At 43.0% G+C, this 19414-nt stretch overlaps 1 protein-coding gene across 6 annotated transcripts in view; it reads left to right on the top strand.

Annotated features, from left to right (window-relative positions):
- Nucleotides 1-19080, top strand: part of RBFOX1 (RNA binding fox-1 homolog 1) — a 353845-nt gene extending 334765 nt beyond the window's left edge. For 4 of the 6 annotated variants that reach the window (XM_061209599.1, XM_061209598.1, XM_061209602.1 and 1 more), the window contains 2 exons: nt 17341-17416; nt 18958-19080. In XM_061209599.1, the coding sequence (XP_061065582.1) occupies nt 17341-17416; nt 18958-19080 (199 nt within the window). Of the gene's footprint in view, nt 1-3980; nt 4034-17340; nt 17417-17784; nt 17933-18957 lie in introns of those variants that run through there. The other 2 variants (XM_061209597.1, XM_061209601.1) reach the window with 2 other exon arrangements.
- Nucleotides 19081-19414: the final 334 nt, after the last annotated feature.

Consider the following 19414-nt stretch of genomic DNA (forward strand, 5'->3'; position numbering starts at 1 on the left):
TCGGTAATTTACTATTTCCTTATTTTTCTTAAATTAGCAATCCTCTCTTCTCCCACAAAGCCTCCCTATATCTAAGAGTCTTCCTGGGAAAGGTGGGCTTTGAAATGAAAACGAGAATGAACTTGCAGGAGATCTCTCAGCATGATTTCTCAAATTTCTCCATGGTAAAAAAAATTACCTAGAACCACAATTCCCTCCCTGGAGGTATGAGTGGTGGCCAGATGATCAGACCTCTCTCCTGAAATTCTGATGCAGGTGGTCAGGGTTGAAACCCAGGCGTCTATATTTTTAACAAACATTGTAGGTAATAGTCTTCAGGGAAGTTTGAGAAGTTCTGGAGTAGAGGGAGAGGTCAAAAATAGAGAGGAATTCTAGGTGAAAAAAATGGTAAAGAGAATTAGATGCAGACTCACTAGGAAAAAATGGGAAGACCCTGCCTAGATGAACTTGAGTATATCCATTGGAGACAGTGAAAGAAGACGAACAGGGGAGGAAGCAAAAACAGAGAGCAGGATACTATGGCCACTTTTCACCAGCTTCTGCAGAAATGAGGTTTAAAGCCCATTCTTTTAGGAGGTCTTCAGAAACTAGAAGTAACCATTCCTGGGCATCCTCAGCAAGCACACAGATAGGTTGTCTTCGAGGCCAACATGGTGGGTGGCAAAATGGAAGCTGCAAAAGAAACAAAATCTGCAAGAGATTTGGTGATCCAACCCCCTTTCCACTCTGCATTTGTACCATCCCCAAGTGCTTCCCGGCTGTGGCTGATATAAGATGCACCTGCCGAGCATCTCCTAAGCTACCTCTTTCCAGATCCAGTCCCAGAACAATTAAGCCAGGACCCCCAGGAGTAGGGCTCGGCTTTATTGCTTTTAACCTCTCCCCATGAATCTAGGAGCAGCCAAGGTGAGAACCATTCAGCTAGACAAGCGCTTCTCAACCTTGGCTGCATAATACAATCACCTGGAGGTCTTTAGAAACTACTGATGCCTGAGACCCACTTACAGAGCTGCCCATTTAACTGGTCACTGGGAATTTTAGAAGCACACCAGCTGTTTACCCTGTCCAGCCAAGGTTGAGAATGACTCAGCCAGACTTAATCATCAACAACCACTGCACGAACCGGTTTGCTGAAAATAAGGTCCAGCCGCATTTGAAGTTTAAGTCCTCAGGCCTGGGTTGACAGTGAAGAGCAGACTAGGGTTAGCAAAAGGGGACAGGCCCGTGCCAGGCTCCTTTCCCCTCTTGAGAGGTGACCCCTGTGTCCAGAGCACACCTGGGTTGCTCTGATCATTACGTTTTCCTGACAGTTTGGAAACAGCAGACTTCTCTGCTAGGTCATTAATCTCTTTGATCATACCTCTCTCTGGTCATTTGGGGTAAATAATTTCACCGAGAGGGTCATATCATTTTATGGGCAGACTGAAAGACATGGTTTATCTTCAATTGCAAGTGGAGAGAAACAGAATTGTATATAAAAGTGTCCTAACAGAGGAGACATAGACACCACAATGAAACCTGCCCCTTTTTCTACCCAAATTCCTCTGTTGGCCTGACATGTGGGGTATCTCTTACCAGGCTATTATTTGCCAGGCATTTCCTATTAATTGTACTTATAATCAATTGATGAAAGGGTAGTTTAGAGGGAGGGGTGATCACACAGGCTTACTCCATGGAATTAATGAGCTTTATAGGAATGCACTTTTCCAAGACGTTAGGGTAACCTTCCTTGGATGTGGTGGGATTGCTTGTGTGGATTAAAAAAAAGTCAGTACAGAATTGATACGTCCAACGGATTACAATTTTTTTACAAATACGTTTATACTCCTTTTTTGGCACTGCTGCAGAGCCCATGTCATATTCTTTAAAATGTTGGTGATAACTCTTTAAACTTTGATGTAGATGATTTGATAGTTGGAGGTCATCTGAGCCAACTCTTTGGAAGACAGTGAGTCATCAATGGGAGTAATCCCCTTTGTTTAGAAATTTGCCCAGGAATCAAAGACACTGAAAAAAGTCCAAATATATAGATTACAAAAACAAAAAAGAAGAAGAAGGAAATGGAGAAAGTGTAGCATTTTTTTAAAGAGTAAGTATATCATGTCAAAAAGAAGAGTGCTATGAAGGACAGTCATCATAGTTTCTAAAAATCTGGTACAATTAAAGAAAAGGGTCTCATTGCTTTATAATCATACTTGTAGGCTGCATTTTTACAAGTTTTCCCTCTTCATCCAATCACCGTTTTTTAATCTGTGTTGGTTGCCTTCCATGGCTTTCCCCGAGTCTAGCACACTGGACAGTTTCTTAGGGAAAATGCAGAAGAGAGACTCAAGGGAGAAGTGTCTTGAGGGTTAGCGAGTATGGATGGGATAGAGCCACCTCACGAATGAGGCCCCCCTCGTAGATAAGTGAATGGCTATTCCAAAGAGCTTGCCCCTTAGATAAACCAGATCACCGTTCTTGGTTACGGTAGGTTCTTCTTTTGATTCGTGCTAGAAACAGAGGTCCTTCCAAAGTACTTGTTTGGTCCACCGGAAAATATCATACATGTAATTGGAGCTGTGTCTTAGAGTCAGTCCTAGGTGAGCAAGTCAAAACAGATACTAAACCCAAGCATCTTCCTTTTCAGGGATACTAATTTTACTTCTCCTCAAACCTTGAAAAGCTGATGCCAGACAACGATGGGGCCCAAAAAGTTTGTAAAAGAGCAAAAACATAGCCAACATCCAACAACACTTTTATTGTTTTAAGAGAGGTGATAAATGAACTTAGTTATGACTTTTGTTATGTGGATGAGAAACATAAAAAATGCTATCCTCAGACCATGCATAATTTTGTTTAGATTTCATTGGTGTGGCAATGATGAGAGTCTTCAGCTGAATGTTAAATTAGAGTGAATTTTCAAATGGTAGCTCTATTTGTATTCCAGGGTGTACCTCTTACAATAGTAAAACTTTCTTAAGATGTTTTAAGGGATGCTCAATAACTAGATACTTTTTGAAACGTTGGAACAAGACCGATCAAACCAAAACGCAAAAATGCGTTTATCTGGGTTCCAGATGATTCCTATGCACAGTAAAATCTAACAAGTGAGAATTAGAAGCCTCAATACTCCTGCTTCTGAGGCATTTAAGAGCCTAGCCAATCTCATTGGGACATTTTTTGTAATCTGCCTGACACAGACGTTCTTATTTCTAAAGAAACAGACAGTACCTCTGAATTAGAACACCTTGCATTGTGGAAATGGCACAGTTGGAAACATCTTAAGAGAGTTTTATCATCCTTCTGGATTTACTAAATCAAAGTGAAACAGCATTTTCCATTTCTATTTTCTTTTTAATACCTCATCGTTAAAAATAATTTGGCAAGACAGGGTTTATTTCAGTTGATGAGTTCTCTTACCTTCTTTCCGTAGCAAGCCTCATGTGGTGAGGAAATTATTATCCATAACATGGCGCCATTTAACATACTCTTCAGAAATGACAGCATTGCTTTTTCTTTCCTTTAAAAAATTTTTTTGGATATTATACTATAATAATGGAGCTTGGAATTTTATGATTTTCCTAGCTAGTTGCAGTATACTCTTTTTCTAATAGATAGTCTAATTTTGTTTCTTTTTTTTTCTTTAGTGTAGTCTCCTTTGAGCATTAGAAATCCATAGAAGCTCAGTTTGAAATGCCCTAGCCTTAGAAACATACCCTGGCATGATGACATTTTAGTAACACATAATTAATATTTCAGTGCAGCAGCTTATACATGGTCCATGTTCTGACATCATCATGATTTTGTTGAAGGGTTCCCCGCATGCCTGTTTCATGATCTTCCTAAACTCTCTAGGTCCAAGAGAGAGCAGCACATTTCCTTGCAACATCCAAACGCAGCACCCTTCCCTCCCCCTCATCTGAATACATCGAACCAATTGGCAGAGAGAGCATTTCCCCCTGAGCGAGCAGTATTGTGAATTTTATCTTCTCTTCCAGAAATCAGTTCGTCTTCGTTGCAGCAGATGAAATTTCTTGTAACACCTCTGCAGGTAACAAACATTGCTACTTCTTGATGCATCCATCCAAGTCTCAGTATCCTTTTTTTTTTTTTTTCCTTCACATGCTGCAGTCGGTCACGCTAGAAAGTTTAGTTTTAAAAAAAGAAAAAAGAAAGAAAGTCATATCTTTGGAGTATAGCTGGAGCTTTTCGGCTCTGCTGTCTAAAAAGACAGTAGGCATTTTGCTAACTTGGATATTTTATTTCCAGTTTTAATAATACATGATCCAGAAAAGTAACACTATATTGAATGAAGCCGCAATAAAATCTTATGGTATAATCTTATGGTAAAATACTAAACAGGGGAGATTTAGGGACACAGACATGAGACTTCTATGTTTTTGGACGTATTATGTCTGGGTTCACACAGATTTCTATGTGATTATTTGGGATCTTTATGGAATGACTGGTATATATTATAGGCCCTCAAAGACCGATCTGTAAAGCTGGAGGCGTTGGGGAATATAATTATCTCTGTCTTATAAGAAGGGGATCTTTATTCCATTAGTTAAAGATCCTCTAGTTCTTTCTTTTAAAACATACTACAAGTAGCAGGACATGAGAGAGACAGAGTCTTCTGTTTTTGAAATCAGGGCATTGGCCAATGGAAATTGCACAGTTGCATGATGTGTCCATCAAAATAACGCCTGTCTTTTTGCTTTGATGTGGTTCAGAACAGTTATGTTTGGACTTCCATTAGCATGGAATTACTTGATTAAATGTCAAGATAGGTGAGTGCCTTAACTAACAACACTTTTTTTTTTTTTTTTTTTTTTTGCTTTGAAGCCTAAACTCTGACCAAAACAATGACTAGGAGATCTTACCAATGTGTTGCTTTTAGTCAACAAGGGAGGATATGACAGCTCATTCTCATGTCATTGAGTGTGCCATGACCTTCAAAAACATACATTAAACGGAGCCTGACACATAGACATTCATCTGTTACCAAGCGCATGTTATCAATGGCGCTCGGTGCACAAAGGCGTGTTTGCTAACGCTTCACCCCCTCCTTACAGTCTTTGGAGAAAAAGAGAGAGATCAGGGAAGCATGGAGAACTAGGAACACATCCCCAGCCCTCTCTGTTCTGTTTCACTGATGGTCGGACTCAATATTTTTAATGGGTTGCAGTCTTCCCCTGGGAGTGCCTGAGGTATGCACGCTCATATTTTAAAGCGCCAGCTTACTCCTTTCTTGAAAACCTGGCTCTTTTCCCTCCAGCCTTTAGCCTCACATATCTCTGTTTCTCCTTGTGAGAGGTGGTGCATTCACTAATGCCTAACAGTAGAAGATGGGGGGTTGCGTTGCTGGGGGTGGTAGGGGAACCTTCCTGGGATACGCGTCATTTAACGTTTGCAGAACCTATAGAGAATGAAGCATGCAACTAAAGGGGAAATCAGGGTGAGGAAGAAGGTTGGTTGAAAATGTTAATGAACATCCTTTGTGGCTATTCTGGTCGTCCAGAGCCTCTGTCTTCCCTGTTAATCTGTATGCATGTTCCAGTGTGTCTTAGGTTCTATTTTGACATCATAGATCAAACATTGCGAAGTTACCACCTAAGAGGTAGATATTGATTTTGCCCCGTGACTTAACAAACCCTGCCTTGTAATAAACAAGTGGTCCACACACAGTATTTTGAAAAGAGGCTGCAGACAATGAAAGTTTGCCTGAGTCGAGAGAGTGTTTTCACCTACCTTGTCTAATTTAGGATGGCTGCTCCGTAAATTCTTAATGAATTGCTATTGATCAAATTTCAAATTGAGAGAGATATCCCTGTTGCTTTGATGGCCATATTAATAATATGTTGTATGCTTCATAAGGTTCAATTTGAACTCTGAATTTCGAATCAAGCATGAAAAAGGAGACACCCATATCAATCAAATGTGAATTATCTCCCAGCCAGACCACCCTCCTCGTAGAATGAAAATGAAAAGTCAGAACTGCACAGTCAACAAAGGTTGTGACTCACGGTTTCAATGAAGTCTTTCTTATTTCCCACATGCTGGAAAAAACCCAGGGCACCCACACCCTAAACCGCCCAGCTGTCTGGAGCTCTCCCCTCCGTATACACAACACTCCTTAGGGTGGGTCTAATTGAACCCTGGTGTCTCCTGGATTTCAGTATTTGACCCAGAAAGGCAACTTATCTCTATTGAAATGAGAAAAAGAGATCAACAAGATGCTTAAAATCTGTTTGGAGGGCTTGATGGATTTGATACCTGACATTCTTATAAAGAAGCGTTATTCTTATACAGCTGTCTATGAGGGCAGAGATGGCCGGACAGTTTTGTCTGTGGCTTGGGGCAGAGGTGGTGAGATGCAAATCATCAAATAGGAGCAACGGAAGCCCTGAAGAATTTTTCTTTCAGTTCCCAAAGGAAAAGTGATTATTTTTACTTGGGTCTTTTGTAGATGCCAACACGTCGATTCTGCTTGGCTAGTCACATAGAAGAAACATGTCTCACTAGCATGTGTGGTTTATGAGACTGTATTTACGAGGGAATGTGTTTTCGTTGTCAGTGGCTCCAACTGCAATATTGGTTGTTTCGTTCCGATTTTCGTTCCTGAAAGACATGTGTTTATGTGGCTGTCTTATTCACCTTGAACACACCAAAGGCTTCTCATTCTGTAACATCAAGAACTTTGATGAGTTGGATTCTGCAGGAGATGGTGAAAAGGGCAAGATGATTTTCCCTTCTCTTCGACCCGAGGTCTCCCTGCTGCTGTGATTCACTGGAGCTTTTCCAGGACTGGCTAGGGATTGTGGTTGGAGTAGAATGTGGGTCTTGTACAAGAATGGAGGTTGAAAAGCACATGACTTATTTTGATAGAACAGCTGGAAATTCATTTCAGTTAATTCATATGTTTTAGGTCATCACCGTGCATCAGCAACTATTCTAGGCTTTCGGGACATAGCATTAAATAAGTTAAAAGAAGCCCTTCCTTCAAAGAGCCTCCATCCTTCAAAAAGCCTCCATCCTAGTGCAGACCAGACCCCAAACATACATGAGCATATAATATACTTGCATATAAAGTTATACAATAGCTATAATGAATCAAAAAGCAAGGGTGGGGTTAGAAAGTAAGTTGCGATGCTACTTTTATATTCATTGATCAGAGGTGGCCTCTCTGAGAGGGTGACACTTGAGCCGGGACATGAGTCAAGCCAGGGTGTGAACCAGGTGAGTAACTGTGGAATTGAAAGCATTTCAGGCTGAAGCAGCAGCAAGTGCAAATGCCCTGTGGTTGAGGTGTGCTTAAGGTGTTCAGGCATGCTTAAGGTGTTCAGGCACAGTGTACCCAGAGCATGTGAGTAAAAGGGAGGATTTTAGAGATAATACCAGGAAGATAGCCAGGGGTCCAAACAAATTAGAACTTGGAGGCTACAGAAACCATCTGAGATTTTAAGTGTGATAGGAAGGGGTTGGAGGGTCGGCTGTGGTTTGACTTACTTTTTTTAATGATGAGTTGGACTGCTTTGTGGATTTCCATATGGCAAGAGCAGAAGAAAGGGAGTCCCTTGGGGCAGCCCAGGGAGGTGTTACAATGGCCTGGGTTAGGACAATGGCTGTAGAAGAGCTGAGAAGTGGTTCCTTGGCTGTATTTTGACAAGAGAACAAACAGGATATGCTGGCAGATTAGAAACTCGCAAGGACCAGTTTGTGTTAAATGCCCACACCGTCCCTCTTGCTCCCAGGGTGTATTGGTCATTTCCCTGGAGAGCTAAGGCTTTTTGTTAGCAGGGAAAGCAAGCCTTTCATCCCTGCGGTAACTGTCCCTCATATGGGCTTTCCTGAATTCCCCAGGGCGTAGTCATAACTTGCTGTCATTTACTGAGCAAATTCTGTGTACTTACAAGTATGATAAATTATATACAGTATATACATATATACACATGCATGTATGTATATATGTATGTATGTATGTATATATACATGCATATATAATTTATTACAGTAGCTCAGTGAGGTAGAGGTTACTGTCATCCTTGCTTTGCAAATTAAAAAAGAACAAAACGCTCAGGCCCAGAGAGGTTTGGTAACTTGGCCATGGTCACACAGGAGTCTATCTGGTCCCACTGCTTTTTCCCTGAGACCACACTGCCCCCAATTACTCCTTTCTTCTTGACCTTGGAACACTGACCTTTGCCTCCAGATGGAATTCTCCTACATTCTTCGGCTGTGCTATCTTGCTCCTAGAAAACCAATATTTGTGAGTTGGAGAGTGGGCATCGTTGTTAAAAATCTGGAGGGACCCCAAGGGAACTAAATGATTCTCTAAACAGTTGTTCCAGTAGGAGTTTGTTAGACTTGGCCCGTCTCCTTCATGCAGCTCGTGTGTACTGGGCCTGGGTCTGGGGGCAGAACAGAGTGGTGAAGGGAGAATTCTGCATATCCAGGGAGACAGAGGGTCACACGAGCCAAGGGTGTTCTAGTGCTATTCTCCAAAATTCCCTCCTTTGCTGAAAATCAGTGGCGAAAGATCAACAGATAACCCATGCCCTGAAAACTACCAGACACTTTGACTTCATTGTTCTGGCTGCCAGCTGCCCCTGGCCCAAGGGAGCGTGTGCGCATTTGTGTGTCTCTGGGGTGCAGGTGAGGATGGGTCTCCGTCCAGCAGCCAGTCTCGCCCCTCCACCGTGGCAGGTACCATCGTGGCAATGGGAAGCCAGCCTGCGGCCAGACTCCCAGTCCCTTATGAGTACTGGACACAGAAGCCTGGGCCATAAAAACGCATCTGCAAATGCTGTTGAAACCAGTCGCCGTGAGATGGGTTGCTATACGCTTTTACTAGAGGCATTGTTTGGCAAGTTCAGGGCACAGTGGGGGGTGTCACCAGCCCCCTCCATCTCTTTATCCCCCCCCCCAACCTGCAGACACACACACTTGCACACCCATGCAGTCGTACTAAGACTTCAGATAATATTTAGAAGAAATTTCCAAATTGGCCATTCCTCTAATTGATCCTTCAGCAAATTTCATCTAATGGTCTCCCTTCCATTTCGGTGATTTGATTATTCAGCAAAGTTGTCATGCAGCAAAATCGATTGGTGGTTAATTGGTCTGTTTCCAATAAAATGTGATGTGTGTTCTAATAGGGGAAGCATGGAGTGATAAGGGAACATATAGGTAAAGGAACTTAGTAAAAATAATCATAGCATTTATTGAGCGCTTACTGTATACTAGGCATAGTTCAAAGCTTGTTACATGCAATAATTATACCTTCTAAAAATGAAATGTCTTTATCAGTTTACTTATGAACATTAAAGATATCCAGAGAGCTCTGAATTAGCCTGAGTAAGGGAGGGCTAATCAGGGCAGAATTTAAAAAAAATATAGAATAGTGGTTATCACATGTCAGAGTGGGTGACGACCACCTGCAGAATTTATTACAAATGCATAAACAACAAGGTCCTACTGTGTAGCACAGAGAACAATATTCAGTATCCTATGATAAACCATAATGGGAAAGAATATAAAAAAAGAATGTATAAATATATATATATATGTATATATGTAGGTAACTGAATCACTTTGCTGTATAGCAGAAATTAATACAACATTGTAAATCAACTATACTTCAATAAAAAATACTAAAACTGAAAAAAAAAAACCAAATGCAGAATCCACTCCATCCTCCCCTCTGCCTGCCCCAGAGATTCTGATTCCTAGGTCTGGAGAGGGAACCTGACAATCTGCATTCTTACGAGTTCCCCCCAGGCCATTCTAATAGAGGAGGCCGCAGCTCACACTCTACGAAACATTGAGCTGATCAATCAGGAACCTTCTGTCTGTCAGTGGTGTGGAGAACATTCAATAGGTTTTTCTGGAGTCCTACTCTGCAACATGGTGGCCGATTACCATGTGGCCATGGAGCCCTTGGAATGTGGCTGGTCCAGATACACACTAGATTTCAAAAACCTAGTACGAACACGATGTAAGGTATTTCACTCATCATCTTTATGTTGATGACATGTTGAAATGATACTGTTTTTAATCTGTCGGGTCAAATTAAAATATAAAAAATTAATGGCACCTGTTTTCTTTTTACTTTTTTTTTTTTAATGTGGCTACTATGAAACTTACAATGTCCTCTGTGGCTCGCATTTGTGGCTCTTGTTATATTTCTATGGAGAGTAACGTTCGAGAGCCGTGTTTTCATGCATTTCACTCAAATGAATATTGAAAGAGTGTGTGTGCCCCAAGAACTGGTCTCTTAGAGACCACCTGGAATTAAAATATTGACAGGTAACCTGGACATTGGTAGTGTGTCTTGACTTTATGTTTTAATTTTGCCTCTGACTGACTGTGTGTGTGTGTGTGTGTGTGTATGTGGGCATGCTCTAGAAGGACATCCCTGGGATACAGGGCCCAGAATCTATCTCCTTCTCATCCTGTTAGTTAACCTCTTAAAATCTTTGATCTGCTTACATGGGACATGGAGGGCGCTGGTACACAGGGCTTCAGAAGGACCACTCAGTTCGGGGGTAGTTCTGACACATGTATCCCAGGGGCTTTCCTGGAGGGACCGCACATGGAATAGAGAGAGGGCAGGAGCTGCAATCCTCTCAATAATCTTAACAACATCAATAACTGATGCTTGTTTGGGTTCTGACTAACCGGTGACCCTCAACCCTCATTTCAGCCTCACTATAGCCTTACACAGCCAGTCTGCACCATCATTATCTCCATTCGTGGACGGAGGAACTGGCCCAGAGAGGAGAGAAACATTCTGAGGTTACAGCAGGGAAAGTGCACAAGCAGAATTTGATTCTAGGAATTCTGACCCTGAGGAATTCTTAGCTGCTGTGCAGCCTTGCATCTCTGCAAGTGTACTGAAGATCTCACGGGGGATACAAACCCAGAATGTTCATTGTGGTCCCCCAGGGATTAAACCGCAGCTGGGGTGTCATGTTGATTTCAAAGCATGATGGGAGATTTTGGTAGCGCTGTAGTCGGGACACATAGAAGGTGAAACAGACTTTCTAAAAGGAGGGTGGCCTTGGCCTTGGCGTTAAAGACAGTGTGGCCATGGGTCTTTTGTTGGAGGAGACATTCTGGAGTGGGGGAACTGTGTAACCAAAAGCAGGACTTATTGTGTCTTCTCGACTCCCAGACAGAGGCTGGTACTCTGCTCCAATGAATCCAGAATCAGGGTTCTTACCTCAAACCTGTGCTGTTTGCATTCATAAAAGGAAGAGGTTGTGAATTGTATTGAGAAGGCATAGCAAGGATGGTGCCATCTGATTTGTCATGGATATGATCTGCTTCTCATAGCTTCTACAGCTTTTGGATGTATATGCCTACTTATATCCACACAGTTCAGATGCGGGACAGGCATCCGTGTACAACAGCAAACTCTGTGGCTTCCCATCTAGAAGCCAAAGAGCCCAGAAGAGGCTTTCCCTCCTACTTCTGAGGAAAAGAATCATGAGACTGAAAAAAGGGATTTACGAAGATAATCATTTCAAATCCAAGCTAAGGAAGTGAGCAGAATTCAGAAATGTCAGAGTCGGGTTGGGATAACTAACTCCCTGTGGTTCATCTTGGAGAATTTCTTCCATTTCTACCCTGTCTTTCTTAGAGGTTTTGAGTTATGAGACTGTTTCCATCCCTCTGACTAATATATCTTGGGAAGCTTTTAGACTAAAGCCTGGTCACCCCCTGTGGTCTACAGTTATATAAGCCGTTGCCTAGATTAGACTCAGAGAAAGCTACTGTAGTGCTAGAGGAATATTCCTTAGTGAGTGCCTTCACTAAGAGTAAATGAGCAGCTGCGGTCGTGACCACAGGAGAGGAAAGGGGAGCATTTCTTAGCTAAACCATCACTCTCCAAATAGCAGACTGTGAGACCCATAGGGCCATGGTGTAGGACCCTGTTTGTACACTGTGTGGGGGGGCGTGTGACTTGAATGGATGAAATTCCCAAACACCTTCCAGACTCTGTCTTAGATATTATTAGGAGGGCACTGTAGCCCCAGTGGCATTGCAGAGACTGGGGGCGTGCATTCTGATCTCTAGTGAGGTATCCTGTTTTGAATGCATGCTCTGTAGCGTTTCTCCTTGCAGTGGGGACTCGAACCTTTGCACCTTCGTGCTGCACTGAGGCTGTCTAGGAGACCTACGCCACACTGGGGACCTCATCTGAGGACTGAGCCGATTTTATTCATCTTTCTGCCTCACAGGGATTCCCTCCAGCTATCTGTGGGACAGGAGGCATGGGGAGGTGATGCTAAAGTAAGAATAAAAGGTCCCAGGAGCATAAGACTCTGAATTAAAACATATAGAGTGAACTCTATGGAGTGAAGTTAATTACAGTGTTCTTCCGATGTCCCTATAAGAAAATCACTTGATTGTTAAAACCCTGGGGTAGGGTACCAACACGGCCCTATCATATTTCTTTCACATCCAGCTAGTTGCAGCCGGATTTAGAAGATGTTAATAATAAGTAGTATTTACATTTCTCAGTAGAGTTGACAAAGCACTTTAACAAACACGGGCTCATGTTTCCCATTCAACAGGCAGCCTACTTATTCATTTGACTCCAGCATAACCTCAAGTTCAAATGTAGCAATTGCAACTACATCTGTAACTCATAAGTGAGGTAGATCTTGACTCCAAAAGCATCTGTGAGTTGATTGCTAGAGCTACACGTGATCCTATTAGAATAGGATCTTTCGGTTGCCTCGGCAGACCAAAAGTCTGGGCAGGAGTGAAAGGTTAGCTTGTGAAATTCTGTGTAAGAACCCTTGTATCATAATCTCCACTATCTGTAGATGGCTTTAAAATGGATCTGGTTTCCTTTCATGCACTTTATCTGTGAATCAGGCAGAGCTCAGACAGAACAAAACCATTTTACAAACAAGGAAAATGAGGCTCAGAGAGATTTCCCTGCGTCATTGAGCAAGGACATTGCAAAGGCAGAACTTGAACCTGGATCTTCTGGCCCCAAGCCTTTGTCCTCCGCAGGGCAGGTTGGCCTCCTGGTTTTAACTTGTCTCTAAGGTCAAAAAAACATGAGTGTTCATGATGGCCGCAAGCTGCGGTGAACTAGCCAGAAAAGCAGTTTTCTTTTATTCCTTTGTTTGTTTGTTCTTTCCCTTTGATGAACTTTATGGCAACTTGGCCTCTGTTTTGTGACCTCTCAGGGGTGATGTGAAATGACACACTGTGTATTTTGAGTCTCAAGAAACTTTTCTTCCGAGCGTCTTGAAGGGTTTTGACTGTCTCTGGGAGCAGCTGCCCTAGAATCTTCAGAAAGCATAGCTGCAGGAATCTTTGCCACTGACAGAATCATTATGATGGATACAGGGGGCTTCCCGGGCCTCTCTCCTCTCTTTACTCCTCCCTCTTGCTGCCTCCACTCAACACGTGGCATTGGCTTGATCCCTTGTTCACCTGCCCCGTGGCCAGTGCTGTGCTAGACACTGGGGAGAAAAGGGGGAACAAAATAGACTCGACCCCAGCCCCCGAGGGGCTGGCATTCCAGAGGGGGGACAGGTACGTCATCAGGTAGAGAAGTAAGGAAACAAAATGAATGGAGATTTGCTCCATCACGTGAAGGATGGGGATGGGGTTGGAAAGCGTGTTTCAGAAAGAGCGATCAGGGAGGCAGGCAGCGCTGGGGAGCTGACATTTGAGCTGAGACATAAAGGAAGAAAGGACGCAGTTCAGATGGAAGATGAGCACGGGCCAAGGTCCTAAGGAGAGAGTGAATTTGCACGCGTCCCAGGAGTATTGATGAGGCCAGAGTGTCTGGAGCACAGTGAGCGAGGGGTAGAGGGGAGCAAGACGGGATTGAGAGCAGGGCAGGGGCAGCTCATGAAAGTTTGGATTTTATTCTAGGATCGATGGACAGCCATTGAAGGATTTTAAGCAAGGGAATTAGATATGATTAGATTTATATAGATTTATATTAGATAGATGGAAAGATAGATAAATATAGGTGACAGATAGATAGACGGATGGATGGATAGATAGATGATAGATAGATAGATAGATAGAGAGGGACAGACAGATAGATAGATAGACAGATAGATTTAGATATAAATGGCTGGTGGATTGAAGAAGCAAGAGTAGGACCAAGGAGACAAGATTCAAGCCTGTTTTTGATTTGGTTCTGATGAAATACCCGTGGCTTATGTCAGGGTGATGGTAGCGTGAGTGGAGTGAAGTGGGCATGTTGCAGATTTCATCTGTAATTTCTGACGGATGGGATATGAGGCCGCAGAGAGCATCATGACCCGATTGCACTATTGTCCCCTTTGACCAGGGATGGGTGGTGTGGAGGGTGACCACAGGCGCGGGTTAGTCATAACATGGAGGTCTTACGACATTACGCATCTTTCCCGTTGAGGTCCCTGGGAATTGCCACTCTTCCTTTGGGCTGTGCTGAGCCAGCTCTGAGGATAGGAGGTCGCTGACGTGCCTGGCATACCTGCTGGAAGAGGAGAGCTCAAGTCCACATCTTCCCTAATAACCTTGTGTCTAAACGGTAGTGTCACACAAGGGCGTGTTTAGAAATTAGCATTTGAAAAGAAGCCTCCTTGCTTTCAGTTTGAGCTGACATGGTCCCTTTTCCTCTGTGGAAATGAAATTTATTAATCATAATAAAACCATCGGATTCTGAAGGTAGAGGTCACCCTGAGGAGAAAAAAGAGCTCCCTCATTTACAAGGACTAGCTCGGTGCTGCTGTATTTTTCTTCTGCCTGGGAAGGGAACACTGCCAAACTGTTACCTTGGGTTTTCCACAGGGGTTGAAACTTGGCCCAGGGTTATAGATAGGTAAGAATTGACCATTAAAGTATGCGAGAGGAGAAGTGGGGCTGCGTTTTCACGGAATACATTCAGACTGCCAATCTGTTGTCTCCCCAAATGAAGACATTTTGTCACAGTAAAACCAGTCCCCAAATTAAAAAACTAATCATCATGGCTCTGAGTTTGCATTTTCACACTTGTTTTGAAGGAACACCGTGCTGTGGCTTCACTTAGTAAACGTCCAAGCATTTTTAGTTTGCCTTTGCTGTTTACGGCCTGTTCCTACAACCAGCTTTGCCAGATGAAAGTACATTAAAAATAATCCTGTTAACAGTTTTTTCCTCCAGACCCATGACAGACTTTATTTTCTCATGAAATGAAAATCAACACCAAAGTTGTCCATCATGTTCTTTTCCCCCTATTAGTATCTACTTCTAATAATGGGTAGAGAGGCCCGGGTTTCATGAGTGACCTCCACGAATAAAAGATTTTCTTCAAAAATGTCATTATTCTTCTTGTTTTAACACACCCTGTCTTGGACGTGCATCTGTTTTCTTTTTCTCCCAGAGACAGGGAGAATCTTTGATGAAAGGCCATTTTCGATGAGTCAAAGGCATGAAGGGTGTCCCGAGGAATGAAAAGCAAGAGGGGGTTGACTATTTGTTAGTTTCGCTGAGAGAGTCATCTCAGAAAAGAAACATCTATTCATGTCACTACTTCTGAGGATCAGGACAAAGACTCATGTAGATTATCTGAGCTCAGGGACCTTTGAAACAAGCAAAAGGAGGGCTTGGGAGTAAGACATGTCCAATGAAAACTCGGTATAATCATATATTTTTTCCATCTGGAGTCTAGCTCAGAGCCTGAGAGTTAGAAGGTTCTTCCCCCAGCTTCTTCCCACCTTCCCAGGCTCCATGGTGTGAGATCCATCCAGTACATTCTTATCCATCAACTATGAGAAAGAAGATTGGAAGACAGGTGGGGGAAGATAGGGAAGGAAAAGAATAAAGTCCATGCAAATTAGACTCCAAGGTTGATAGCACAGACAAACGATTTCTTCCTGCCTTGTTCCTTCATTCTTTAAAGGAAAGTTCAAGACTTGACAGCTGTTGATAATCCACATCTACCCCGTTTAGTGGCTGGTGTACCCCTCCCCCAGCCGCTGTGAATGTTGGTCGCTAATGGCACCCAGTTGCCTCTTTCTGCAGAGCCTCTGCCAAAGAGTCACTTCAACTAGGAAGTTATTCTCTGCCCTTCTGGGAAGCCCACAGCTAATGCTTAACGTACATGAACATCAAAAAACCAACCCACTTGCCTCCAGATGGGATGAGCTCTGGGGTGCAACTGTCAGAATCAGGTAGAAGCTAAACTCCGGCTCAGACCACATACATCCTTGCTTCTCTGTTTTCCCTTTCTCCAACCTGCTCACACTCTCTCCTCTTGAAAGCACCCCTCAACAAACGAGGTGCAGAAGAATCTCCATTTCGGGCTCTGCTTCCAGGGACCCTCACCTAACCTAGCCTGCATCTCAGCTTGGATCGTTACCAAAACAACAATGTTCAAACTCTCTCCAAGAAGATATCTGGCAGGCCATTCAAGGAAGGGTACCTGGAACCATGGAAAAGGTGTGATAGTTGCCCTGAGAGATTCAAGGATCAGCTCTGACTCTGTCTAGCTCTGTGACCTTGAGCAAGTGACTCAACTTCTCTGAACCCTAATTAATGATTTGTTGCACTGTTCAGTTCCAGACACTTTGTAGCTATCCAATGCATTAGGCTTCCATTCCTTCTACATTTTTATTCTAAAACCTGTGCTGGGAGTCAGGGAAGTGGAGGGAGGAGGATGGTAGGGAGAGAGAGAGAGGAAAATAAAAAACTCAGATAAGGAAATGGCATCAAGAAATACATTGTCTGAAACATGTCCCTTGCCAGAACCTAGCTATAGATGATGAGATAGAAGTTCTGGGGTGAGAGAACCAAAATCAAATCAGGCTGTAATTCTTGAGTGGTGGGGCGGCGGTCCCACAGATCCTTCAAGGATGCATCTATTTGAATCCATTTGTTCTTTCCCATTCTAAGATGTTGGACCTTAAGTGTACAGACTGGGTCGCTTCACTCTTTTTGCTCCACCCTGTCTCGCTTGATTGGTGACAGCTACATTAGGAGAAGAGGGCAATTTCTCTTGATTATAGCTTGTCCTTTGTGGTTACTGGCTTTCTTAAAACCACTCTTTCAAATTGTTTCTTCTGCCTCCCTCCGTCTTCGAGGTACCTACCTGAGTGAGCAGTGTAGCAAGGGGTGTGCGAGAGAGAGGAAACACACACACACACCCCTTTATCACCAGCGGTGTTAAATGGACAAAGGAATGTGTTGTATAAGATGGACTTTTCTCATGTTACAGGGCTGATTGGAATATGTTTCTTATTTCTCAAGATGAATAGGGCCCCTCCACACTGTCTTGGTATTTTGTGTTTTATGGTTGTTATTATTACTTCATAATTGTGTATTATGGATTAATCTTCACCTCTGTCTTCCTTTCAGTTACGGACGAGTTTATGCTACCGACCCCTACCACCACACACTTGCTCCAGCCCCCACCTACGGCGTTGGTGCCATGGTGAGTACCAATTCCTCCTCTTCCTCACTTCTTCCTGCCTCCCATCCCTCCCCACAGCTGGGACCTTAGGATGGGTTGACGGTTGACGTCCTCTCACTTTCCCTTAATTGAATTTGTCTCCTGCTAACAGCAGCTAAAATGCCACATTAATCCTCCCGGTAAACTTGATAAATGTCTTAATTTCTTGGCAATGTAGTGCATGTAAGTTATTATATTTCTCATTTTGCAAGTCTCACCTAGCCGAGCACTTACCTTAATGGAATAATTAGTCATTTTGATAATTAAATCCATCACTAACAGAATGCAGTGTCAATGCAGAACTTTTTTTTTCTTTTTTTTTCTCCCTCCCTTGCTGCTCATTCACATAGCCCCAAGGTTCCAGCCCCAGCACAGACTTCAGAGGAGCTAAGCTGCACACTTCCAGGCCTCTGCTGTCAGGCAGCTGAGAATCTGACTGCCTCTCCTCCCCTATTACAATTTATGTTTAAAGTCATAGTCGCCCAGGAAAGAAAATAGAGAGAAGGGCACACTTTGTGTGTGTGCCTAGTACATAAGGAATTAGAAGGAATCAGTTTGGGGGTTGTCTTTTGTTTTTTTGGGGGGTGTCTGGGTTTTTGTTTTGGGAGGGGCGGGGGGGGGAGGGCAACACTGGGAGGTGAGGGGGGGTGAATTTGCCTGTACTTGTTCAAACTTCTATGCACTAAAACGTACAGTAAGACGTGCCCATCACGTGAGAGCGTATGCAATCATTACAAAGCTTTTGGCATGCAGTTTTCTGCTTGGGATCGAGAATATCAGTCCTTCTCCTAGAAATAAATCCCCATAGGCATTCATTTGAATCGCCAAAACTTTTCGCAAAAGGAAATAGTTCAGTGCCACCTCCAAGCCATCTTAAAGCCATGGCCAGACAATTGCCTGGAGCTTGGTCGTAGAAATTCCGCCATGGTTTGGAAACCTATTATTTTGCACAAGTTCAGTGACATCAAGTTAATTCATCTGCACAACTCCCCTCTCAAGAGCAACTTCCATACAGATGGTTCAGCCAAGTCAAGTAAGAAGCTGATTTACATTTTCATCCTGATTTTGCATTCAACAGCTCCCTTCAACACCCAGTCCAGTTGGGGAATGTGTTGGAAAGGAGCGTTGAATGACTACATTCAGTAAGTCACCTGCATTCGACTTCTCGAGTGTAGATAGAGCTTTTCCCGACGGAACATAGCATCATTAATGAATCAAACAAGCCAAAAAAATGAGACAGCCCCAATCCTTCAGTTGTCCATTTGTACCCGAGTCCTTTCAGCTCACAGGGCTGGCCGACGGAATTTGGTTTTACAGGGATTTTTCGTTATAAGGAGCTATTGGGGGAGGTCAGGATTGGCCCTATCTATCTTCAGTTCTCTAAGAGTGACCTGGGATGGGTAGGGGGTGCCTCCATCTTGGTTGTTTCTGAGTGTCTATTTTTCACATTAGTCTTTTTTGATGATCCATGTGTTACAAAAGGAAAATGTAAAAAACACACCCCTTAAATTGCTTTGTTTCAGAATGCTTTTGCACCCTTGACTGATGCCAAGACTAGGAGCCATGCTGATGATGTGGGTCTCGTTCTTTCTTCATTGCAGGCTAGTATATACCGAGGGGGATACAACCGTTTTGCTCCATACTAAATGACAAAACCATAAAAACCTTCCAATGTGGGGAGAAAGGAAGCTTTCCGAGGCCTGGGTATTGCAATACATGCAGTAGTGCATCATTTTAGCATCTAAAAAAAATAAAATAAAAAGAGGAAAAAAAGTACATTTTTTATCTTATACCTCAGATATTTTGTTCTGTGTATTTTAATATTGTGGGTCTTTCATTTCTGAAGGTTCCGTAGTTTGGTTGCTGGCTGTAGGAGTTTTTGTGGTTGACCTAGAGAGATGCTAGCTATGACTAAAAACTGGTGTAGGGCCATATCCAGAGTGCTATCTCATGTAAATGAATTATATATGCTGAATATTA

The sequence above is a fragment of the Eubalaena glacialis genome, chromosome 13 (genome assembly GCF_028564815.1).
Source record: "Eubalaena glacialis isolate mEubGla1 chromosome 13, mEubGla1.1.hap2.+ XY, whole genome shotgun sequence".
NCBI lineage: Eukaryota > Metazoa > Chordata > Mammalia > Artiodactyla > Balaenidae > Eubalaena > Eubalaena glacialis.